Consider the following 27,975-nt stretch of genomic DNA (forward strand, 5'->3'; position numbering starts at 1 on the left):
AATTATCAAATAAAATTCCATCTTGGAAAGACAAAGAATTCCCTGCAATAAATGAATAAGTTTTTTTTGTAAAATGTTAAGAAGTGATACAAAAAGTGATGTTCTTTCATTTCTAAGAATGGACCCATCTTACTAACTAAAACTTGTGAAAATTTTCAATTATGTTACTATAATACTGCATATTTTTAGTATACGAAAGATAGCCTCCAAAAATTGCAAAAAGAAATCTCAAACGATTTTACAGATATTTAACAAACTCCCCAATATTTAATCAACTCATATGTCAAACCAATCCGTAAATCGACAGATGCTCGATAAATTCGTGATAATCCAAAAAATTGAGAGAACTGTTTAAAAAATGAAACAGTCACATTTAAATTGCAAACATAAGAAAAATAATGAAAAACAAGATTTGATATAAGCACACCGAACAACGGTAAAGAACGATAGTCATTGGCAAGCCTGAAACGAGCAAATGTTCTTTAATCAGTGAAAAGTAACAGCCAGGAACGTGTAGACACAGAATATACGATTTGATAGAACGTGCTTAGCAAAAATTAGCATATCTGCGAAAGCGACGTTTTCTTAGTGAGAACTGAAGCGATAAGTATTCGCATTAAACGCAATCCTGTACATATACGACGTGTGAACGATGTTCGTTCAACTTGAAATTGATGTTGCTGCTTCGTTCGAGAAACAATGATCGCCAAATATGTTAGCTCTAGCAAAAGCTCAGCGAGAAACAATACGAATCGAACGATGTCAAATTACAGAACGTTGAAACACAGGTATCGTGGAGTAAGTGCGTGTGACGGTGAATTACTTGGAACATCGAGATTTGCATTCGTTTGCATCACTTACGCCAGCTTACCTGGTTAAACGTAAATTCAACTGAGCTCTGATTGAGTCAATCGTTTCTTCGTTTAAAAATAAATATCGCGCGAGCACGCGAATAATATTTATATAAATATAATATAAATAATATCATCTAGTATAATAATATAATTTATATCAATAATATTTATATAAATATGCCAATTAGACTCTTATATTTATGTATCTTAGAGATTTGACTCAAACAGAGAGAATTTGTCAGAATAATGAATGTTTTTCGTGATACGTTGCCCCGGATCCGAATCTGTAATTTTCTTTCACGATTATTCTGACAAAATTGTAGATACGGTTCGACAAAGGATGTGCATTAGGATGAACAGGACGGCAAGGAAGGTACAAAGACGCGTACCGTCGAGGCAACTGCTGTAGGCAGTGTTTCCTTTCACCATGCCGGTCTGCATCATCATCATCCCCACATCTGTAAAAATCGAGCAGTCGGCCCGGACACATATTTGTCAGTAAACACGCAAGGATAGTCTACTGAAATAACTGGTAAATGGTTAAGGGAGGAGCGCCGGTTAAAAAAGGGGGCTGGGCTAGGAACCAGAGATAACCGTATGTATTAGATTAAATTAAACATACAAGGGAATCCTATGAATTACTATTGAAACGTTTGTACAGCGTGTTCTGGGGCGATGAAACGAAAATTTCATATAAATATAAATTCAAGCGTCTTATTTACCGTACTGCACTTCGTTGAAAATTGATTGTAGTTCTCAGGATTATTCCATGGTATTGTGACAAAGTAAACAGCTTTATCTCAACGCTTTAATGTTAAATTTAAAAGAGAATATCAAAAGAAAGCTTGTAAAAAGAGAAATAGCGAATAAAAATACAGCGTTCAAAGGAAACAGTCCAACTCAAGATTGCGCGACTGTAAGTGGAATAAGCGTCGCACCGTATAATGCCAGACGTATCCTCAACCTACGGTAGCGAGCGTAAGTAGAAGGAGCGTCGATCCGTATCATGTCAGACATGTCCTATAATCTGCAGTATTTCTTTTACATTGTCGAATTGGAAAAATATATTTTTCGTATTTTGAAGCAACACAAAATATAGATACAAGTTTTTAACGTTGTATTATTATACGTATAATATTGTTATATATAATTATTATGTAACAGTACTTCAGAGAAATCATCAGAAATCAAGTTGAATTTGATATAAAAATTTTCCCTATTTATACGTTTATGGTCTTTTTCTCTCATCAATTTTTAACACAATTTCTTTTGTGAACCTACATTTATATGAAGTTTTCACTTTATTTCTGAGTGCAGAACATGTTGACAAAAACACGGCATATTACGAACTTCGGTAATACGTACATACTATATATATATTTTTTTTATATATATTAGTTATATATATATATAGTCATAATTCGTTGATTCATACGTGAGAATACGTAAATGTGATAAAGATCATTCTATATATATACTTTATTTCCGTATCTTCGTTCTTAATCATCACGTATGAATCCAAGAGTAACGGTGCTATATTATCATCTGCAAATTTCTTTTCAATTTCCACGATTTACCTATAGCCAGGACAAAGGATATTTAACAAGGTGTACAAAAATAAACTACAAAGCTCCTGAAATATTATTTACCTCCGATGTATTTCTCTCCACCCACAAATTTTCTAGCAATTGCCAAACGACATTAAACATGAACATTTCTGCGTAAAACCAGATAGCGGAAGAGTTCAATGAAAAAACGTTGATTGCCCAGGGTTTAAGATTTAACGTAATGAAAGTTGAATCTTGTACAGACCTTTCGTTCGGATGATTTCAGATGAACCGAATGGTACGTGTGAGTAATGATACGTTGTGTGACATCATGTGAACAAGTAGAGTTTACAGAGACTACGTTTACAACGAAATATCGATCCGTGGTTAATTTGCTGTATTTGTGAAGTTTCAGGTAAATTATTACCAAAATTATCACCAAAAAATACCTATGGAACTCGCTTTCGCAGAAAGCGAAACACACGTAGGTTACGTTTTTGATGATATAAGGCCGGAGTAGAAGCGCAGAAGATACGCGGGATTAATTTACGATCAATCGAACCTACCGACCGACAGAGTTTCATCAATGACAGCTGGCACATTGAAAGTTCTCACACGATCGAAGAGAAAATTTTTGTTTAAAGTAAACAGCGATAGTGATTTGAAGAATTGGAGAGAATAGAATAGAGATAAAACAGATAGACAGTACAGACAGACAGAAAATAGAGAGAGACAGAAAGAGGGGAGGGCAAAATTGAAGGATATATTTAACAGAGAAAGAGAGAGAAAATAGAGAGCGAGTGAACTTTTGTACGAAGCTGTCGTATCATCAAGGCGTAAAATAGTATTCGAATCGGAAACTAATCATGCATGCAAGGCGAGCGAGAAGGGCACACACTAGAGTGCAGACTAAATTTCCTCGATTGGCCAGGTGGACATGCGCCAACTGACAGAACTATAAAGGGGTTACATATCACGTGTGTGTCAGTGGTATTTCATTTTTCACGTCACGCTATTCGACTGGCAATCAAACAAAAAAACACATTTGTCGATTAATATCGAGCCTCGAACGATTAACAAATTTTCAATCGAAAGGCTCTCAAAAACTGTTCACGATCATCGCGCGAACGCTAGTGAACAGGCTTCTACACTCTTCGTAACTTCCAAAACCGAATCTTAAAAAATGTGCGCTTCGTTTGATTCAATAAAGAATTCCATATAGGATATCGAGTTTTCCAACACAACGAGAAAAATTGAAAGCACGAGAACGGAACGGAGAACCGTGAAAAACGAATAAATACCCAACTGTGGCATCGCAATCGCGTCGAACAGTGTCTCTGAATGAGGATTAAAGGTGCAATCATCTCATCGCCATTGTCATCGTCATAATCATCACCACCACCGCCTTGGCGTATATATGCAAGATAATGGTTAAAAAACTCGAAGGCATATATATGTACACATAATTAAGACACAAAAAGACAGAAATATGCAAAGAGGCAATGATTATAGACAAAGAAAAAGAGGGGACGAAGAATGAGAAAAAGATATTGGTATCAGGAGAAAATAAGTAAACAAATGGAAACAAATACAATATAAAAATCATAATAATTGTAGATAATAATAGTAGAGAAAATAAGGTCGAAGAATTAAATTTCTTTTCTATTAACACATCAGTGACCGATAATTTTATCGAACACTCAAAATACCACAATATATAAAATATGATTCTGCGATTAAGATAAGATCAAGAATACGGAAAGTTTAATTTGAAATATTATATGTCGTGTATGACTTATTGTTATTAACTAAAATAAATGCACGGAAATCGTTTCTTCCTCGAAGCCACTGATTATTGACTTGCATGGCTTTGTCTTAATATATTTATCGTAAAAATGTTCATATAACTTCGTTTTAAATTAAAATAGACAACAAAATATGTAATTAACTTTATACTACTACATTCTACAAGAGATGGTATATATGGCTTGTTATATTTATACCCAATTATCATACGATATTGATATACCATGGAAAAACGTCAGTGGTCGTCAATATGTTAATGAAGATAACAGATCAAAATAATCTCAACAAAAATAAAAGAGATTTTTAAGAAAAGGAGAGATAGAAGGGAGAAAAATGAAGAAATGGGAAAGAAAAAATTATGGAAAGAAAAGAAGGAAGACATAAAGGAAATAGTCATAAACGAGATAGTAAAGACTAAGCGAGCGAGTGTGAGACGTTACCTAAGTCCCGGCCCCAGGAGCGCTGCTGCTGCCCCACTAGATCATATATCACAAGAGGATGGTCACAACCATGTCACTTTGTTAATTGTCGCGATAATTACTGCTACGGCTTTCAGTGGCAGAAGGACACAGAGAAAAAGAAAGAGGAAAGGGCGAAGGAATCATGGACAAAGAGAGCTTCCTGTGTGATTCGTCTGGTCTTATAACATTAGTCTTATGTAAAAGTCGTTAAAAAATCTCTCGTTTTTTCTTTTTCTTTTGCGAGTCACACGAAATTCCTTAGCTTGGATCCGCATTGCTGTAACTGATCTTCTATGGAAACTAAGATTCAATATCCTGGTGTGATTCGCAATATATAATATTCGATACATTTAGCGCGCTCTATGTACACAGAGTAATAAACGTTAATTATTACATATGTAATATAATGTAAAGTTCAATAGAACGGAGTTTCGATTAATAAGAAATTCGATAGCAGAGAATTTCAGCGAGAATTATAAATTTATCGGTAAGGGCTATCACTAGACTAGAAAGACTTACAATTTTTGCACTTGCACTTCTTGATCAGAGTTTCGTCTTTTATATCCTCGTGGCATGCTTTGCAATAGAACCACGCCCTGCAAATATATTTACAGTAATTAGTTACTTCGGAAAAATTTATGTACAGATTGTAAAATAAAGAATGGATCGAAAAGGAAGCTTCTCCAGTTTGGCTTAATTAATTAATTAATTGCTTGGTGTCCTCTGGAGATCGAAGACAAAATGAAACTTTAGCTAAAACTATATCTCCATGGATAAATTTCGTTTTAATTTATTTTATTCGCTGTTTTTATTATAGAACAATTCTCACCGTTTCACTTCGTCGGCAGATTGAGCAATGAAGAATCCCTGAGTATTTGCTACGATCTTGGCACCACGTGGATTAATTGATATCTTACTATCGCAGCCTCCTTCGCCCTTTATCTCGATTGCCAACAGCAACAGCTTCAACTTCGTGAAGCATAACCTAAGACGAAGCTTTGCATAATATTCTGTGTTCTTCAATAGTATATGTATCAAGAACGAAGTCATAGTTACTCTCTTTACTCATAGATAAGAAACATTACATATAGTATAGTGTTTTAAGGAAAAAATATATGTGCTTAACAAACAAAGCAAAGCATTTATATCGCAAACTAAACATTCAGCATTAAATTTTAATATTTTACATATTTCGAAGACAACTTAAATTCTATGGTGACTTGAAAGTACAAAGTAACATAATGTAGTGTATAGTATCATTTACGTTGGTCCAAATCGCAATAGATTCCATATTCTAAACATCAAACATAAAGAACAATATGAAGCACGATAGCTAATAGATAACTAAACGTATACGCACAATGTATTTATTAAATTATTATTTAACTGTTATGCTTGAAATCATTTGTAAATATTTTAATCTAAAATTCAATTAAAATCTAATAACGTGACATGTAAGAAATACTGTAAAAAGAATATTATAGTCTAATTTTACGGATTTATAACTGTGAATCTTAATTAATATTTTACAGTCTAAGATTAAGTTGCCAAATTAACTGAACATTACTATTTATTTACATTTATTCTACTTGTATAAAAATTCTTACAGTATTTCCCGGAAAAGCAACTGCTATATAATGATTAATAGTACACGTTAGTCTAAAAGGATAATTACTAGCACGAAAACAAATCTTCACATCACAAACAAAATATTCATACATAGATATTTTTGTCTACATTTATCACAAGCTTCCAAATACCACACATTTTCTTCAACGAACAGTTCATTTCAAGTTTCTTCTCTATTGACTACTTGATTTAAATTTCGTTCCTTTTACACGAGCATTTAGAAACTTCTGACAAGTTGGTAAAAGTTTCACACGAATAGTATAGAATGTTGGTTATAGCGTGATTAAACACCCACAGCATTACAGAGCGCATCAAGTGCATATACTTTTACTTTGTGAAAAATTCCCCTAAAAACTTATTTGAAAATATACATTAATTTCTTTCCTAATATCGTGATATCAATGAATGTAAAACGCTCTATTCTGCCACCTCGGTAAGGAAAGAGACAGCAAAAGGGACATGCAAAAGCAAGCAGTGGAATAGATAGGTTGAGAAATATTAGATATATTCGAATCATGCGAAGACAGAAGAAGTCTAGTGCTGTCTAAACTAATTGGCTATAAAATATCCTACGCTAGTCGAAAACTCGGATAAGAGACCAACTAGTGTTGTTGTTGCCTTTAAGCGCAACGCGAATAATAAATGCTAAATGGCGCAATTATAATTAAGAGATGCCTAGTATCTAATAGTACTCGAGTTTAATAGATTATATTACGTATTCTGGCACACGCAAAATAAATCGTGACAAGACATCAGACATGTGCAAAACTAACAGATTTACGTTAGACTAGACCAATAAAACCCTAAGTACGCATATAGCAAGTGCTGAGTAAACTAACTTTTGAAAAATGGTGCGGTCTTGTTAATCAAGACTAGAAAATTCGTGTCAACCTAACATTCCAATATTTTTATCAAAATTCATAGTTTCATTGTAACTTGTAGTTGCAATGCATAACGATTAACCTTCATTCATTACACAAGTGGTATACACTCTGAAAATGTAAAAAATATAATTTCTTAATTAAGATAAATTACGTTATACGTATATTTTAGTTAACAATAAGAGTAACATTGTTAGGTTTAATTTCTCTGTTCGCAATATGCTTTAGGGATCAACTTAAATTTATTATACTTATACGATTATTTAATTATTCATAAAAAGTCCTTATTAAAATATTTTAACTACGTTTCCATTGATCACTTCGATTCTTGATTATGTACAACTGAAATTATAAAGTATAAAACTGTTTCTTTTTTTCATTTCAATTTTAATATCATAGAGATTTGATAATGTTCAGCATTAGTAATGGTGCATAGAATAAATGTAGTGCAAAAATCAGATAAAGGGATATAACTGTAATGAAGTATAAAGACCAACGCCTCTAAGGATTCAAAAATACTGTGTTACAATAGCAGCAAGAGTGTACATAAATCAATGACGATTTATATAATGAGTTAAATACTGAAATCTTTTCGTTGATAAATTTGTAGATCAAGAAATTTAACTTCGATGTTCGATAAGGGGTACATGAAATTGATTTTGACAAAGAAAAGAAGTTCGAATGAAGTAGCAGAGACTCTGTAAACGGAAAAGAATCGGTACAGAAGACTTTGGGCCAAAAGAAAGGAAGTGCTAAGGGGTGACACGGAGAAGGAAAAAAGAAGAGATACTATAAAAGAAAAAAGGTAGAAAATGAAAAAAACTCGTGGAAGAAATGTAAAGAGAAAAACACACAGCAGTTTCTAAAGAAGATGGTAAAGATCAGGTACAGAAAGGACATCTGAAGAATGGTAATGAAAGAAAGAACAGAATGGTGAAAGAGGAAGATAAAAAGGAAAAACGAAATAAGAAAGCGTACCAAGATGGAGGAGTAGAATAGCGACAGAAGAAATAGTAACTGGTATAGTAGAGATGTCTAGAAAAGAAATAAGAAAAGTACAAAGAAATAGGCAAAAATAAATTGGGAAAATGGTGACAGGATTAAAGAAGGAAAGAACGACTAATGTGAAATAAAGTAAATAATATACCAAACGAGGTGCTTGTATTTGGCAGCTAAATAGAAAAATCAAAGAGGATATATGATAATATATACACTGCTCAAAATAATTGCATAGGTAATTATAAATCTTTCTATTGCTCTGGACAAATAAAAAAAAATGAAGTCTTATATGCAGTTTGATATTTGTTATTTTTACGATACTAAACGTTGACTTTATAACAATATTGAAAAAAACAAATGGACTCAAAAAGTGAACATACAAATCAAGGTGAGGTAGGTAACGATTCTCCAATTGTTTTGAGCAGTAAAGAAGAGGAAGAAGATGGTAAAGAATTGGATATAAAACAATACAGAATAGGCGTAAGGTATAAGAAATGTCAAAGAATAAGAATTAAAAAGAAATGTACTTAAAATAACTGCTTTTTGTCGGCAAAATTCATTATATTGTTAATAGAATTTGTGTGTGTGTAGAATATATTAAGAAATGGCCTACTTGGGAAGTAAAACTGCGAACTCGTTCAGGATGTTTTCTATAATTCACGTGACGTATTACACATTCAAAATTCGAGATTGAATGTATGCGACTGATATAAAGTAGAGAGCAGCAGGCATGCGTGTACAACGAACGTGTTTTGTTAAGAGAAGATTAGAACGCTACAACTAGGAACACACACTATAAGAAGAATAAAAATAGAAAGAAATCCCGTCTCCACCCCTGGAAAAAACTAATGCATAAAATGTCAAAGATATATACTAAGTGAAATTGAATTAATAGAATGAATAATAAATTTCGTTATTTTATATTGTACGAAGCTGTAAAGACGTCACTAAAAAAACAAAATACAATCTTATAGAAAGTATGCAGATTTCGTTAAATAAAATATTTTTTAATATCTACAATTTAAATAATATATTAACGAGCACATTTATCAATTAAACTTTAAACTTTCTAGATCTATTATATTTTCATACTATTACAGCTTTATATTTACCTTACCTATATATATATTTGATACTATATATTTCACAAATTTATATCTTCAAACAAGATTTCTTTAATATTTTGAAAATTGCAAAAATATCATATCTTACTAGAGCAAACAAACGAACATTTACAAAACATTTAAAATATTTACAGAAATTTCCTTCTTTATAAAATATTTTCAAAAACTATCTATACTATTACTTTGTATGCTTTAGAAAGTAATATTTACATATCAAGATCTTAAAATATACACTTTTTTTAGTCGTCACGAAATCTGCATCGATCTGGCATTACTACTACTACAGTATAAAAAGGATTGGTGCAAAATTGTTCCAACAAATCGGTGGCAAATACCAGCGAGCTGGTTAAAACAAAAATAACAAACGTTATTATATCATAAAACGATTCTGCCCAACGTGGTGTGAAAATTTTCCAAAGATACATTCAAAATACCAAAAGTACCAAACAAAACAAAAACAAAAACTACGGCTAGCCAAAAGAGACTCCGGTAGAAGAAAAAACGTTTAAAGGATCAAAAAATAAAACTGAGGTGAGGGGTGACAAATTCTAATCGCGTACGAATATAATAGTATATATGTACACGTTCCACAACGGAGTATCAGAGAAGTACATTAAAAAAATGTGCGAGATCAACAATATAAACAGGCAGAGAAACAAAATCTCGCACTATAGTGTCATTTTATATGTGTGTACATGTTTTGTATATTTTATATGTTGTTCTATACAGTGGCTCGTAAAAGTATTTCGATCATAGAAGACTTTCATGTATATACATATATTATGTCTGTTATAGAAAACATTTTGATATATCGTTAACACTGTAATATCACACGACTGTCATGATTACGTCGATAAAATTTAAAAGCAATTTCAAAATGTACATAGAAGAATGTACAAGACATTTACTGCTAATGTATATACAGCAAAAAGTTAGTATAGAAATGAATAGTCATCTTGAACATATAATAAGTCTTAAAAATGATTCTATTGAATATTCATTAAATACTTTTGATTTTTGTGAAATATATACTTGCACAAAATTCAGATTCTTTCCAAAGAATACTACCAATATAATCATGATAATCATATCTGATTACGGTATTTACAAAATGTTCAAATGTCTTATATAATGCACATAATGTATTCATAAAGAGTTCTCATAAGCGTTCGAATACTTTCGTAAACCACTGTACGTACACATGTGTAATCTGTATAAGAATCGGTAAAAATTGATGAACGTATCGTTACGTTTACTATGTCCGATGCTACATGTTCGTATATAAGTATAATATGTTTGTGTATGCATGATGTTGTCGATATTGACATGTACTGCAAATGTATGACAACCAATGGCAGCGAGAACTTACTCGCTGGCTTGGGGAAATGTCATCCCGGTAAAGGACGGGGAGAGGGTTTCCGTGTACATCTCGCAGCCCGTGCCCTGCAGGTAATCATTCTGCCACGCCTGAGTATCCGGCGACTGAAACACCAACCAATCAAGCCCCACGTCATCAAACCTTTCAAAATCTACTAGATACTGACTGAGACCTGACACGAGGAGGGACGCTGACCCGTGGTCTGCATCTCGTCGTGCAGGCAAACAAGGTTGAATACATTGTTTCGCACGATTATTATCACGTCATGTCAATACGCCAGATTTATAATTTCTCGAGCAAATGAATTCATCGATAACAAAGACGATACGAAGTTGCAAAGGAACGGTCTAATTATCTTAGCTTTCTGGAAAAAAAGTTCGATTAACAGGTTTAATATAATATTCTACGAAATCTAGCTACATTTCTTTTTTTCATATGACCTGTATGTAATTTGTAATATTTGAAGTGTGTTTTATTTCTTCGTGTTTTTCTTGATGGGCAGCAAAGATGGGAAGAGAAGTTGTTTTGCGCTGAAATTTTGTGTTTCGTTGATCCTCGCTGGATATATTCCAAATAAAATGAAATATGAACGTAGAACTAACATTATCCTCCATAATTCGTGACAGATTATGATGCACAGTTCGATCGTGTACGATCTTTGTTAAAATATAGCTCCTCGTAAATTGTACACCTAACCGCAATTACGTTGACTGATTGCAAGTCATCTGTCGCTCGTGATAGGCCGACATTGGCGATTGAATCGTTTGTAGTACTATAAGCACCATTTTATACACGATTGAGCCCTAAATCCCGTTAGCAACAAACAGCGCTCTTTTTACCGACACGACGCGTAGAAAATTCTGTTGATGTGTAAGTACCTTCGATCCTGAAGCATAAAATTGTCTTTCAAGACTGATCGAATCACTAGCGAAATCGAGATTACACCTACTAGCTATAGTTCCTAATGCTTACCTATCATCCAGTTGCCGTTAATGCTCGTTGTTGTTGCAAATTTTCATTATACGTGCGATAAATTTTCGAATCGGACGATACCATGGAATATTAAACTTAATAAGGAATAAAATATTCATAAATGTAAGATATGAGTTAGGTTTGATGAAAATTCTCCAAATATAAGAAACAACTTTCAATTCGGGATGATTATTTGCAAAACCGTACCCTTTATGTATCCGTATTAAGGGATCAAATTTTTCCATACCAAATATATTTCGTCGTTTGCTTTTTGAAAACTTCAGCACTGATCATGTATTCTGACTTGAATAAAACTAAGAAATTTTCGGAAGCGACGGAGTTGTTTAATTTGGCTTCGGAGTGGTTCATATATTTAATCTAACGTTTACGATACTTAGATACGTTTTTGACTTTTCGGAAAAAGGTTGCCACATAATAAAAAGCTTTCCGTAATTACAGATTCGTTCCAATAGTCGTCGCATTTGTACAAGAATTGGATACGATCAGTTATTTAAAATGATGATATATACGCACGCTTCAATGGTCTTTCAAATTTCCAGATTCCAGTTGTTATTCTAACTTAGAAAACAAATAAAGTTTACTCTGTGGAATTTCCTAACTAACTTTGATCCCTGATTTATATCTTGAATCGCGTTCTTCATACTAGACAAGAAGAAAAAGGAACAGAATAACATCTATTTATTTCTTCGACCACTTAAAATTATTTTAAAGAGAAACGTTTGATTTGTCGTGTCCTTTTAGTCCATGGTACCCGATCGAATTCATATTACACGTAAAACTTACAGAAAAAGAGTGAAAAATACAGAAACGTTACTGAAGCGATTAGAGGTGGCTTACATCGATTAGGTGTAGAGCACAGATACGTACTGTACAATATACAGTTAATACGTTCATTTAGTATAGATACAGATATAGATATAAATATATAGATATAATCCATATAATGTATATAGCGGAGTGGAGCGTAGTGAAAGACATAGGCGAGGCGAAGCTTTATCCCTTTTTTTTTCTTTCCGATTCAAGAGACTGTGAACCTTTCTCGAGTGATTCCGCCATCGTTACGTGGGTACAAAAAGAGCGCGAACTGGTCGACCGAATCCATGTTGCTCTGAGACAGGGATTGCTGCGGTGAGAATTCTTCAACCAACTATACGTGCTTTTCTGAGAGGCTTTTTTTAGCCGAGCCATTCCAGATTCTACGTTCATTAAAGTGAATACTCCGCGAGAAAGGAGAATATTTACGGAGCCAAGAAACCTTCACAACTAAAAGTCCATTGGTATCTTCGACTACCGCCGTGAACATCCTGTTATCTGTATCTTTTGATAAACCTACGACCCTCAACTTCTTAAGAAAAATTTTTGATATTTATATTACATGATATTAATATTATATTTTAGTAATATTATTTCGATAGAAAGCTTGAATCAAATAAAAGTTACTGTTCTTGTTAATTATTTAAGACAGGAACAGAATTGTTATCAAGAATACGGGAACTCGAAGCCAAAGAAATATGTGAAAGATATATGAAACGAGTAACATGTTACATTATATATTTTTCAAATTTATCTTAAGCGATTGAAACTAGCTGTTGATTGTATCTTGTAGGTTTTGTTCGATTTTAATATACCATGAAGTAGTTAACCGATTTAATTTTTAACAATTTAAACAAATTTAAAAAACCGTCTAATTATTTTTACTGTTATGGAGAATTCATTTAACGAATTTAGTCGTAAGCATGGAACCCTATATTTGAAAATGCAGTTACGTGTGTAAAAATTTGTAATACCGTTTCGATATACATACTGTAAGAAAATATTAGAATTTCTGAATAAACATTATCAATATGTTTTTAGGAAAATAAGTACCTTAATTCGAACTCTCGTTAAAAAATCATAGCAATGTGTAACGTAACAGAAACTATGAAAATACGATATGAAACAACGAAATTACATATTTCTCGAATTTGGCAAATTATCGGGCGTGCTACTCGATCACTTCTCGGTATATTAGTAATTAATTATAGCAAAAATAATTCAAATTCAAAAATAATTCAAAAGGAATAAAGAAGAACTAATCAGATCTAATATAAACTGATAAAGTAGTTATCGTATTTAGTGAGTTGTTAATAGAATACGGAGAAATATAATTATACAACGACTCCACACAAACGAGCGGAACCACAGAATCTCGTCTCTTGAATCAGATATGCAGGTATCTGTTGGATGTTGGATTGGTCATGGACTTACTCAGTGGCTTTGGCAAAGGGCATTCCAATGAAGGTAGGGCTCAGTGTTTCGGTGTACATCTCCATTCCAGTTCCACGCAGGTAGTCATTCTGCCAAGCCTGCATATCGGGTGACTGGTACCAATCAACCAACCATTTCTAAATTACACACGCTCCTATGCATGTACGGATTCGCGCGTTTGCTCACAGTGACACAAAAATTTCACATCTTGATATTTCGTTCTTTATTCAATTTGCGTATATTTCTTATTCGAATTGGAACTCGACATAGCCAGAAGATAATAATTTTCCAACAATAAACATAGTGTCTAATATATTTTTGAAGACTATGAATGTGGAAATAGAAAATAACGTTGTTGCCGATCATCGGTTATATAAAATCATGAAATAAGAAGCGATAAGGATCACGGGATCACTGTGAACAATTTAACAGTGAAAAACCTAAGGAACCTTGTTCACACATGCATAGATGAAAAAATCGGCAGATTTTCAGTCTGTCGTCCGTAGAACGACATTCTACTGACCGTCTTGAAGGAACGCATGGCGAAGAGATTGGCCATCATCGTGCTGAAACCCGGCGCTAGACAGGACTGTGCGATGAAACCCAGCTTCAATTCAGCTAGGCAAATCACGTCGTCGCCCTGTTTCCAGTCCCATGATGGAATGTTTAGTAAGTAGGCCTACAATGGAAAATTATAAATCACCGTAGTAATGTTTGCCATGCACCGTGCTTTTGTAAGATTTAATAAGTTTAACATTTATTTTAACATAGTTGTACAGTCTGAGCTGTCATGAATTCTGATCGTGCAAGGCTATGTAGCTCGGTGGCATCATTTTTAAAGACAATTGTTATTTAAAATTAAGGAACTATCAATATTTTTCAGAGAAATTTTATAAATTTACAACAGCGTACTTTTGGAAACTTGAATGACTTTTTGGAAAATATACACTCAAAAATTTGAGCTTGATTCTAATATTGAAAGTTTATAAAAAGAAAACAAAACTGAAAATAATGTAGCTCGCCAAATGTTACTAGAACACTATTATCAATGTACCCGTTGGATACAGAAGATAGAAAAAAAAAGATATAAAGTATGTTCTCAGATACAGAGGATACAAGAAGAATACCAATAATTACTATACACAAGAAGTGCTGCAGGCCAGAGCTTTCGTGAGTACCTCGACTTTTGTGGTCATACCTCACAGCTACGCTCCGCCCCCAGCTCGCTCATCAGGGGGTGGCGAGCTAGATAAATTGCACTGTTGGCTTTTAATCGATTCATTCGGAAAAGGTGTGGAGATTACAGTCTCGATTCTTTCGACCTTAAGAAATTTTATTTTCCAGCCTTCTCTTCTCGATATCAAATAATATAAATACAAATTAAGCAAACTACGTACAAAAATAAGAAACATTTCAACTATCACTAAAAAGGGAAAGAGAAACTAATTGCAAACGCAACTTTACCTTTGTCGTACTAAAATTCGCTTAAAAATAAAAGTTTATCTAACGTGGTAGATTAGAAAGTATAAAGTATCTTCGTAAGTTTTCCATAAATTTCCATCGTCCAAAGTTTAATTAAAATACCAAAATACGTCATCACGATGAACATTTTAATAATGTTCAAACAAAGACGTTATATAGTTGAGACAGGAACATGAATTATGAATTATCAAACGATTCGTAGAAGAAATACCTTGTTGTGATATTGCATTAATTGAATGATAACGCGAATGTCATCCGAGTAATTCTTGATGGAGATGACACGCATGATGTTTGCCGCGTCTTCCGCATCTGGATCTTGACAGTACTTGTTCGCCAGTACCAAACACGCATCTGCCTCGTGGACCTAAAAAGGATCGAACCATTTTGTTCTACGTTGCTTTTTTAACGGAACAATGAATCGAAGAAGGTGTATACGTATTTTGGGATGGGGTCGATGGTCAGAAAGCAATTGCAAAATAGAAACTGCTTTTGAACAAATTTGAAACTAAGAAATCGTAGCGAAAGAAAATCGTAGCGCAAAACTTAGTCTGTTTGATCGGTTTTATTCAATGCGAGTATAGCAATTATATAGATAATATCAAATGTTCAATATATTGCTTTCGAATCTGGAATACAACCTAATGAATGTTCAATAATTAGGGAATAATTAAAAAAGTAAAATCCGCCATATGCGCGGTATAATGTGGTTTTCTAATCAAGTAAAATATGTCGGGGTAGAAATGAAGGAAGGAAGACAAAAAGAGCATGGAACAACTAATCTCTGATCACATTGAGTATGCAGGAATATGCAGCTACGTCTCAAAATTTCGTTGTAAGCGTTAACTAGCAAATGGTACTATGCGTCGTAGACACGTGGGAACAGATGCACTTTTTCAAAAATCGACGTGCTTATATTTAGAAAAGAATCTTCAAAAATGAATATATTTTGTTAAGAATTTTTATTGATATCTTATTAATATTGTGTATTAGACTGAAGATTTTTATGCATTTATAGGAAATTTAAAAGTACAAAAATGTGTAGAATTTACACAATATGCAAGAATATATAAAATACTGAAAATACTCATTTCAACATTTCAAAATATGAGTTTACATAGATATTCGAGCGCAATCTAAGTATGATATTATACAAATATAATTGCACGTACCTCCGACGCATTTTAAAAACAATAACAAAGTAGGAAAGCAAATTGTTGCGACGTGAATCAAACGACGAATCGCTAAAATTCATGGTATCAAAGTAGTGTCAACATGCTTATCTACTAATCTGATGTAAATTTAATCGTTGTAAAAGAAATATTGTACAAATAGCCAAGCATACTATTCTGTCATTTTTCTTTTCTTAATGCAGAATCTATATGATATACTTAATAGATAATCGTGACTCACTGTTATAATGGAAAACTAAGTCTCTAACAGAAAGTAAATTCTTAGAAAGTATAATTATTCACTTAAACTCCATTCACAAGCACTTACCCACCTGGATTGACACGTAGACACGACATGGTTGTTATCCAAAGGTAGTAAACAACCGTCGAGAGAGTCTTTATCACGCAATTTGACGCAGACGACAGAACGTATGCATGTTAACACGCGTTAGAAGAGACTAAGAATATTTCCTTTACGAGATCGAACATTTTTTGCTGATCCCTGGCGAAATTTGATCGAAGAATCGAATTTAATCGCAACGATACATTGTACGGAAGATGTTCAAAATGTTAATGTTCGTTACGAAACTTTTACCACGAACGTTCGTGAAGTATCGTGTATGTTTGTTCGATTAAACTTGTACGAGCTATTACATATTGACGGAACACGAAAGCAGATGACAGCATAGAAAGCGCGTCAAAGGGATTCCATGAAACATCGTCAATGTGCACAGAAGGGAACATACAGGCAACAACCATTTTGGAACAACAACATTTGTCCTTTCGCAGAATGTCAATTTTCGAACGACTACTAATTATTAGAAGCAGCAACCATGACACTATATCCTCGTACTTTTTGTGATTAATAATATGATGATGACTAAAGCAGCATCTAGAATACAACATGTCTCGTTTTAACTATCATTCACATAATAAAGTAGGGACCAAATGAGGGATGGTTCTAATTAACCTTCGATTTTTTTTTTATGTGAGTGTTTTTATGAACGTAACAGAAACTTCATTCAATTCTACATTTTCCAAAAATTAGTCTATTAAATTTCCAAAAATTAGTCTTATTTTAAAACATTTGATATTTTCATAAAAAAATATTCAAGAATTTAAGAAATCAAATACCATTGACGAGAGTTTGAAAATATCACGTGTTAAACTTCATACGTTGTTACATACGTTATTAAGAAGTAAGATGGTTTCCATTATCTTAGAGAAAAACATAAAATCAGATAAATGGAGGAAACGAAATGATGTAACGAATGTTAGAATCTTCCGACTGACCATCAAGTTCGGAGTAAAATTACAAATGGTTTGGGAATGTCAATGATACTGAAAATGTAATATTTATAAATAAGAAAATGGGTAAAGGGAGTTAAGTGTTAAAGAAAGTTCGTAAACAATGGAACTTTTAACACATATTGTCAAGAGGCATAAAGTTCAAAGTACAAGTATAATACTACGTCATGGAAGCTGCTACGACACAAACGAAGGAATACGACAATTCGATGATCCTGTGGATGTTGAGCACAAAGATGTATATCTATGTACATATATATATATATATATATATGTATATATATGTATGTATGATATGACCAATTAATCTAAAAACAGTGGAGCATTTTTGAGGCAATTGAAAATACATAAAAATTCTTCACAACGAAATATCAGAAAGAAATTTCATAGAATTAGTCCTTTTAAATGCAGTGACTTTATATCCTTTAGACAAATTTTACAGTGTCTTGAATAGGACACCGATTGTTATAAGTAGTCGTGAATAAATTACGGCTTTTTTACGGCATTGAAATCCATTTCACTGAAGTCCATTTTATACATTTTCTACATAAACTTTTTCATAATTTTATTTTTATATTAGTTTTCCGCGCAGAATCGAGAAATCTCGGCTAATATTGACTAAACATCAACTACTTTTAATTACACGCCTCGGTAAATGTCGAAAGTTCAGTACCAATAATCGGTATTTTTTGTTTTATTATTTAACCTATGCTTATGTAGGTAAAGGGGGTCACTTTCATAAAATAATTCTAACTAAAGTTCAGGCAATTTGTAGATACTATGAACAAACATTAAATAAAAAATGAATCATAAAAATTGTCCTCGTTGTTATTATCATAAACTGACACAGAAAATAGAATAGGTTACAGATTGAATGCTTTTCGCCAACGATACGTAGCCCAATTTTCAACAATTTTGTTACTACTGTGGTCAGATTATACACACAGATTATATATATGTGCACAGTGGCATTCGCCAAATAATACACAAGTTGATACAAGTCGGTGTAATTATTATAGGTTTTGTCTTGCATGTTCAGAAGAGATAGGGAATCGAGGATTATTATTTGATTTGAACAATTAGAGTATCACACTCACCTTGACCCTTTGCAGATCAATGGGGTTCATGATGGTCCCCTGAAAGAACTCCACGGTGGTGAAGTGCCGTTTGAATAGTCCCTCCAGCTCGAGATCTGGTGGTTTCCTAAATGGCACGGGCCCGACAAAATGATACGTTTCTTTTCATAAATAATGTTCACCTCAGATATCGGTGGACGCCTTTTTTGCGAGATTTCTCGCTGAGTAGGCCGCCAGAGATGGGCGGAGATTCGACTTATAATGTAAGTGGTATAAACGTAATAATGCTGTCGTGTTTGTCAGACCTTCGAGGAACAGCAGCCATCTAAGCTTCTAAAGGCTTTATCGATACATTATCTACGTTTCATCATTTGAAAAAAAAAGAGAAATTAAGTACACTTCCTCGGAAGTCAAGGATATACGATATATATATATATATATATATATATATATATATATATATATATATATATATATATATATATATATATATATATATATATATATATATATATATATATATATATATATATATATATATATATATATATATATATATATATATATATATATATATATATATATATATATATATATATATATATATATATATATATATATATATATATATATATATATATATATATATATATATATATATATATATATATATATATATATATATATATATATATATATATATATATATATATATATATATATATATATATATATATATATATATATATATATATATATATATATATATATATATATATATATATATATATATATATATATATATATATATATATATATATATATATATATATATATATATATATATATATATATATATATATATATATATATATATATATATATATATATATATATATATATATATATATCATGTAGTATAATAGATCTAAGTAAGTCTCTACTGCACGCTGATTCGGCTCCATAGCTCATTACAGCATACCATGCAGTCACAAGCAATTGCTTTCTACGTATAAATCGTACATATATGCGTGTAGTATGTACATACACCAACATATATTATATATATAAAGTGATTTTTATAAATGATTAAATGCGGTTCTCTGCGTAACCTCGGAATATATGAAGAAGCATTTTGTTTGAAATATTCGTTCCTAAGAGTGATGTCATACGATAAAAACGACTGTTTCATAAACGATGACGAGGATAAGAATATTAGTAAATGGTGAGATAGATGTACATTCTTTTAATGATTTCTAGAGTAACAACAGCTCTTGAGCTACAAGATTGTTCAAGATAGAAAATATATCAGAAAGAATGTAATTCGTGGTGGAGATTGAAAAATACATCATTGAATGAAGCAAATTATTCCTTTCAAGGTTTCTCTGTAAAACACCCTCGATGAATTCTTAAAGTACTTCATCATATTTGACCAATTATTCCAATTGTTCGTCGTTACATGACACCACAAGGAAAAATCTCATACCTGGATCCCAAATAAACAACGGTCAACCGTATAATTAGTCACATGAAATAGAAGAAGAATAGAAGGAAGAAAGAAGGTTGTAGAAATACAAATCGAAAGAAGTAAAGAAGAAGATGTATAAACCTGGCTACAACTAAGAACGCATACGTTTTTTATGTACACTTCCATGTCGTGAATTAAAATACGCATAACATATAGACATCTATATATCAGACATCTATATCGTTCGATCGATATAAGATTAAATTGTTGAGTAAATAACCGCGCAAAAACCTAAAAAACTACAAGGAAATAAGAAGCATGAGCTGCCACGCAAAGAGGAGATTGGTATTAGGTTGTTTGATTTGGCGGAGGTTTTCGTGTGATGGTTGTTTTAGGGTTCGGGATACCTTGACACGCTCCAGGTCCACAGCATTCATCATAGTGCCCTGAAAAAACTCCACGGTCGTGTAATGCCTCTTCAGGAGACCCTCCAATTCGAGATCTGGCTCTTTCCTGGAAACACAGATCACTCCTTACGACAATGACGATCAGACCATCGTGTTCGAACAATCAAAACCGTGCATCGGCGCACCGGGTGCCCTTGGCTTCCCCTACTTTGTACATTTCTCTGTGCATTCAGCTCTCTGTTGACAATGAAAACAGTTAACCTCGAAAATTCAATCTTCAATTAATATTCGTATTAACCCGAGTGAGGGAAATTCCGCTTTGAAAATGAAAAATAACGAAAATAAGCGTCAAGTCGACAGGGTCTGATCGTCTTTGTTCGTATAACCGCTGGAAAGCTAATATAATTGGGAAACCTACAGAAATCGGTGAGCCTACACTTACCCCAGTTGTCACATCATTATAATACTACAAGTCATGGTTATTCTCATTTCATGAAAATCATCGATATCGCATGACATTGTTCGATATGACTGCTTATCGGTAACGATTACAGTAGCAGACTTACTTAATTTTGTATTGGTTAACGATTAGCACATATAATACATCGTGATATTTAAGGTAATTGATTGTGAAGAGACATTAAGATGTAATTTTGATAGTAATTGGATTTGTATTGTACAAGATCGATCGCATATTTGTATTAAGTTAGTCGACAATTAAGATTGGATATGGAAAGAAATGTGTCATCCTGTATAATCGTATAATAATCTGTCTGCAATGTACATAACACTATGCACGTAGGAAAGTACACTGCTAAAAACAATTAGGGGATCCCACTTTGATTTTTATATCGCTATTTGTATCTATATATTCTTTCGAATATAATGCGTGTCTAATAACGATCGTCTTAAATTTAATCGTTATTGTAGTACGATCGATCTAACAAGCCCGTAGAGCTCCTTCATTTGCTTGATTAGTGCAATGAATCTGTTTAGAGCAGCGATCCACTAATTACGTTGAGCAGTCTAATTGTTCTATGTAAGAAAAGGTCAGAGGTTAATGTCTGTTATAGATAGATCAATCATACAGTGGTTCGTTGACCAACATGAGATCAAACTAGGAGAAAAATGCACGAGGTCTTATTAGGTATAGTAAAATATCGGATCGATAACCATACCTATGCAAGAAGACAACTTCCACGTCGACGTCCTCACGATCCTCGTGCAAGAAGTCCTTGAGGAAGTGCGAGACTGATTCGTAGGTGATGTGGCCACACACGACAATATGTCTGCCAACACAACGAACGAATTAGATTCCACTCCCGCTTAAGTACAGACAGTCAAAAATAAAAAAAAAAGATAAAAAAGACTTACAAGCAACTACCATGTGTACACGCTCTATATATAATATACATACATATGTATCAACCGACTAACGATTTCGTTACGTTTTTCTCTCTCTGATTGCCAGCCAGCCGCTTTTCTGCTGTTTCCATTTGCTTTTCTTTCTTTGAATACGTTCCTCGAGAGGGTACACTTGTCGCGATGCCGCTCGAGGGCGTAAATACGGTCAAATGAATCTGCGCGAGAGCAACGCAACCGAGTGAGAAGAGAAAAAAATATGGACATCGTTGAGAACATTTTTTTTTTTTTTCGTACACCATTTTAGTCTGCTGCCACAATAACGAATTTCGGCTCGAAGATCCGCGTCGATTGATCGAAAACGATACATCTGTTCGAATGAAATTTAGAATCAAATTATTCACTTTGCAAACGTTGCGAAAAACTATTGCTTGACAATTAAGAAAAATCGCACGTATTCCCGTTTACTTTTCTTTTATATATGTATATATGTATAAAATAATATATATATATATAGATATATAGATATATACATGTAACGTAGACGTAAATATAAGTAGAACTAATTAATGGACTAAACTTACCAGAACTGCGATAGGAATTGGAGTGAGTCGTTTTAGCCAACTAATGCGATCGAATAATTACGCACACGCGCTCGCGCTAGCGAGCACGCGCGCGCACACACACATACGTGGGTAAATCATCTGTGCTAGACATACAGTTATACAGACAAAAGATAAACATGACAAAAAGAACTGGATGAAATACGTAAGAGTGCAGGCTCGTTGACGTTCGATCCTTGCAATCAAGTTACAAGCACAAGATTCACTTTTTTTTAAATCTCTAGTCGTGTTAATTCTACGTGCGGTGTGAATTAATAATCACATACTCTTGCTAGTACAAAATAACTCATACAAAATACTGCTTAGAGTGACGATAACGTGTTAATTGCATCGAATAAGAAAAAAAAAATTCGCCATAGACATTCCATGCCCAATCCTCTCTACTTGATGGCATCTAATGCGAGGCTCATCGTGAACTCAGCAGACACAGGCTGGTTTGCGCGATTATACGATGTTCCACGATTAAACTCGATGCAGACGAACGAGTTCCGCGTGCTTTTCAACAATCTATCGTAATCGACCCACTCACTGCAAATGAACGATGCAACATTGTTGCGATTTCGCAGTGGTAGCGCTATATGATTCAGCATTTTTATATTTTTGCGTTATTATATTTCATGTGTGTCGCTCTCGTGAGTGTTGCATCATTGAAAATATAATTTCACCAAATCACAAAGCGTCACTGTCGTGAAACCGCACTGTTATATCACTGATTTGACATTATTAAAACATTAAAACATCGTCGTGCTTAAATATAATTGTTATATTTATATTTATATATATTCGTGTGTATCTACACAATTGTCACGGATCCAGTAAAAAAATCGTTCGTCTGCGTGGAATCTTAATCTGTCATAAAAATATCAAAAAAATAATAAACACACGGATCTTGTGTGCCACTGAATCCAGCATGGGCCAGAACAAATGAATATCAATAATTAGGCCTTACAGATGAGGTTATTCTTTAATCTACTATACGGGGCCGACGCTTTGTTACGTGAATGTCGAAACGTGAGTGTCGTGTATTTATGAGATAAGTTATGAGTATATCGTGTATAATTCCCTAGAATGGAGAGAGTCGCGTGTCGTTCGAGTCCTATTGCCCATGTAGAGAGAACAAATCGAATGTGGAAAAATGTTCGCACGTCGAGTTCGCACAATTCGAACCGTTACTCTTGGCAAGTATTATTCACCGATCGATTTATACATAACTGACGATGCGAACCGGGAAAATCATTTGAAGGAGTACATCTCGTATCGAGCTTGATGCGCTTCTCTATTTGTCTCGCGGTCGAGTGCGTCACAAAAAAATTCGCCGCAAGTTCGTGCCTGTCGGAAAGCTGTGTTTAACCAAGTTTCTCGAAGAACATATTACCGATCTGACGATAAAATCGCATAAATGATAAAAATCAAGCAAAAACTTAACATACACAGTGAATATATTCGACGAGTGACACCTTAATATTGTCACTAAGACGCTGCTCGGTGTATCGAGTAGTACGTGCAACGATCAACAGTACTGCCGTTAATTATTGTCTCTGTGTGCCTATAAGATCAAGATGACTATGAATTATACAGAGTGAGTTGAGATAAATAGATTGCAAAATACCTTTCTCAATAAGAGACGAAAACAAGGGAGAAAAATTCGACGAATTCGCCGTATTGTTGTTTCTCCGGGGATCATTGCTTTCAAAGTTATCCACGTTATCACTGCCTCTAAATAAATCTACAGGTTTCTTTTTCTCGATACGTTTCGACGAAAATCTTTAATCTTCACCATGATACCGTTCGAACGAATCAATCTATCACGAGCCGTTTATTTTTACACCACAGATCTCTTTCAGCAAAGGGAAAAAGCTAACGTGCGAGAAGAGAGGAAAACCTATTATTCCGGAAATCTCGAAAAACCTGAAAGTCCAACTGGAAGACAGAAAAAAACTGAAAAAATAGTTTCTGTATTTTATTAATATTGCTACGTAGAGAAAACGCGTCGTTGCCAAAGGACATCGATTTAGCTCGTTTGTAACTGTATCTTTTAACCTTGTACGTTGGAAATTTCATCAACGTTAGCTACAACATGCAAGGGGGAAAACATATAGATTCATTTAGGAAGAGATTGATAACCTTGGTAACTCTGAAAAAAATATCCATAACAATGACAATCTAGATGTTTTATGGAGCGTATGGTTTATTCCGTGTTGGCTCACTCTGCATACTTGTATGCGTAAATCGTGTATAAGTATATTTTCATTTACATAATTGAAGGAACTCTAATTACCGGTGGTGTTGAGTTTATTGTTTGTCTTACAAAAAAAGCGTAATCCCGCTAACGGAAATTATAAAATGATGTTCAATTTAAGAAGGATGTTATATGTATGGCTATACAAAATCGTCCCTAGTCTAAAATATTGTTGGCCCATTGACAATCCCTTCGTAAAACCTGAATAGCGCGTGACACATGATTAGCAATATATAAGTACATATATGCGTATACATACAGCTTTATATACGTGTACTGATGATATACGTATATAAAGCGTATACAGGGTGAGTCATATAAATTGTTACGCAAAGTAATCTCGGAGACTGTCAGAAACGTAATTCCTTTATTACATTATTATTTAATAAATATTTCGTATCATTGGAAATGCTGTTATTGCATCCGAAGAACAAAAGAAAATTATTTATAACAATTGTATACTCGAGGCAACTGAAAACGAAGGTGAAAGATATCTTGTACAAAGAATACTCGATAATCAACATAATTAATATGTATATATTTTTACTTATTTTTAATATTTATATATATATATAAAGATTTAGAATTTATTAGCTCTTAATAATGGATGTATCGAAATCCGCTAATTTTTAATAATGAACTTATAAAAATTGATCAATTTCTTAGGATATAACATAATGAATATATTAATATTTCATGCACTGCTATAGCTTATTTGATCAAATAAACGCAAAAAAATTACAGATTTAAGAACATATATACGAATAATGAAAACATTTTTGGGAACTAAATTCCAGAAGAATAATTATACATCTGTAGAATTAGTTATAAATAATAGAAATTTAATTTAATAATACAATTTAACTATAATGTTTCTACTACTTGGAATAGTTAAAAACATGGAGCATTTCGTTTTCTTCTGTAGTAGATCCAATAACATTATTCGATTCACTACATTTGCATGGGACGAGTCATAGATATCTCGTGAGAAATTATTTGTAGCAATTGTTGCCAAAAGCAGTATTTTTTAAACTTTCGATATTTTTATCTTCCAGTTACTAAATATCCGTTATACGTACAACATAAAGACATACCATAAATCATAGAAAAAATAATTACACTGATGTACTTATTAGTTCCAGAGAAACAAATCTGTAACAATTCACATGGTCCATCCTGTGAGCTTATAATCCAAGGCGGAATTTCACTTTACCACTGTCCTTTCTCCAAGATTTACACGTAAAAACAATAATTAATGCTGTCTAAAACACCAAGGTTATTACACTTAAGTATTGCAACTTTAGGCCATATACATATATATGACCTAAATATTAGTTGAAAATGCAGGGTACATGCTGGGCGTTGACCCTTTGCACTCAGAGAGAAATACAGCTCCAACGTACTTATTTATATATTTTCTGTGCTCTGTGCCACGTCCGCGAAACATGATTGTACGAGTGATGGATATTTGTCGCCAAACACGAACAATTTGACAATTTTATTGTACGATAAAAACACGCACGACGATTGGATACGGAAATCTAATGTCAAGTACATTATGGCATCAAGGTAGCGATATATTCTTCTACGCCTAGGTTATTCGGATGAATTGATCTTTTCACTTGTTATGTAATTGCAGTTAAGAGAATCGTTATTATGTCAACTAGATGAAATTCGAAAAACGAGGAATGCAAATTAATTCATTATTACGCAGTCATTGTATCCTTCAAAGTATAACTTTCGTCTTTAATTGAGAATGAAGGATTCAAAATATAAAAAAAAAAAAAATAAAATGGGTATAAATTTCTAGTATTTTTAATTAAAATTTCATCCAGATGAATTTCTTTATATACCATTCGCTCCTCGTTGTTCGTGAAGATTCGAGGAAACTAGCGCGATAAAGCCGTATTTGTCCCAAGTGCGGTCAAGTAAACAAACAAGCTAACACCAGTTACTGGGGTATGGTGAATCTGAGATGGTAATTGGACTAGCTGATTGACTGATAGTGTCGGTGGACAAGGGTTAGGGAACTGTGTTCTCGGGGACTGTGGAAGCACGGTTGCATTAACGCTCACTGACAACTAGTTCGAAGAGCCGGTACTGAACTGCAATTCTGCGATTCTAAATCACTGCCTCTATACGTGTATAATATAATATGTGTATATTTATATATTTACTCGCTAATACCGTAAATATATAAATATAATACGTTTATATACTTATAATGCATCATATACGTGTGTATGTAACGCGCGTGCTCGTGCCCACGCGTACGTGTTATGTATATTATGTTTACACGTGTGTTGGGTGTAAATATAAAACGTAACGGGCAATCCAAGGAATTTCTTTTTCAGGCTTGTCGATGTAAAAGATATAGTATTCTATTCTGTGTATCTGTGACAATAGAAACATATCAAGGGGTCGTGTAGGTAATCTGACATCGAGGCAAATGCGATCGTGTGTTAAGTACTTTAGATGTCCAGGTGCATACGGACAAAAAATATATGGCAAATTTCATGACGTCGTGCTGGAGACAGGGAGAGGGCTGTTGTAGGAAGATTCAGGTGTACATCATATACAAGAAGGGGGATAGTATGAACAGTTTGGTAGTAATTAGGACTGCGAAAGGTGACTCAACTCGGGAAAGCTAGTTGGTTGGCTGTGTCTCTCACCTGCGACCTCGCTCGTTCTTCAAAGTGCCGCCATACTTGTTTCGCGTCCCGATCAGGTCAATTATCTCGGGGATACAACTGGCGAATATGGCCTACACCACGTGATAGAACAGAACACAACACTCGCATCAATACACTTGTGTGACAAGGGTGGCAATTTGTATGCTTTATTTTTTTGTTTCTCTTTTTTTTTACATAAGACTCGGTCATGTTTTCTTTTTCTTTTTTTTTTTTTTTTTTGGTGAGAACC

General features: G+C 33.5%; 1 protein-coding gene across 50 annotated transcripts in view; it reads right to left on the reverse strand.

Moving 5' to 3' along the window:
- LOC100749230 (calcium-activated potassium channel slowpoke) overlaps positions 1-27,975 on the reverse strand; it is a 107,540-nt gene that overhangs the window by 23,975 nt on the left and 55,590 nt on the right. For 10 of the 50 annotated variants that reach the window (XM_033318559.1, XM_033318580.1, XM_033318572.1 and 7 more), the window contains exons 7-15: positions 22,008-22,118; positions 18,976-19,081; positions 15,613-15,765; positions 14,443-14,598; positions 10,671-10,783; positions 5,498-5,653; positions 5,188-5,264; positions 4,648-4,683; positions 1,244-1,312 (exon numbers count right to left, since the gene is read on the reverse strand). In XM_033318559.1, the coding sequence (XP_033174450.1) occupies positions 1,244-1,312; positions 4,648-4,683; positions 5,188-5,264; positions 5,498-5,653; positions 10,671-10,783; positions 14,443-14,598; positions 15,613-15,765; positions 18,976-19,081; positions 22,008-22,118 (977 nt within the window). Of the gene's footprint in view, positions 1-1,243; positions 1,313-4,647; positions 4,684-5,187; positions 5,265-5,497; positions 5,654-10,670; positions 10,784-13,919; positions 14,033-14,442; positions 14,599-15,612; positions 15,766-18,975; positions 19,082-20,829; positions 20,936-22,007; positions 22,119-27,725; positions 27,818-27,975 lie in introns of all 50 variants that reach the window. The other 40 variants (XM_033318588.1, XM_033318589.1, XM_033318587.1 and 37 more) reach the window with 14 other exon arrangements.

Source organism: Bombus impatiens, unplaced genomic scaffold (genome assembly GCF_000188095.3).
Source record: "Bombus impatiens unplaced genomic scaffold, BIMP_2.2 scf_0102, whole genome shotgun sequence".
NCBI classification, from domain to species: domain Eukaryota; kingdom Metazoa; phylum Arthropoda; class Insecta; order Hymenoptera; family Apidae; genus Bombus; species Bombus impatiens.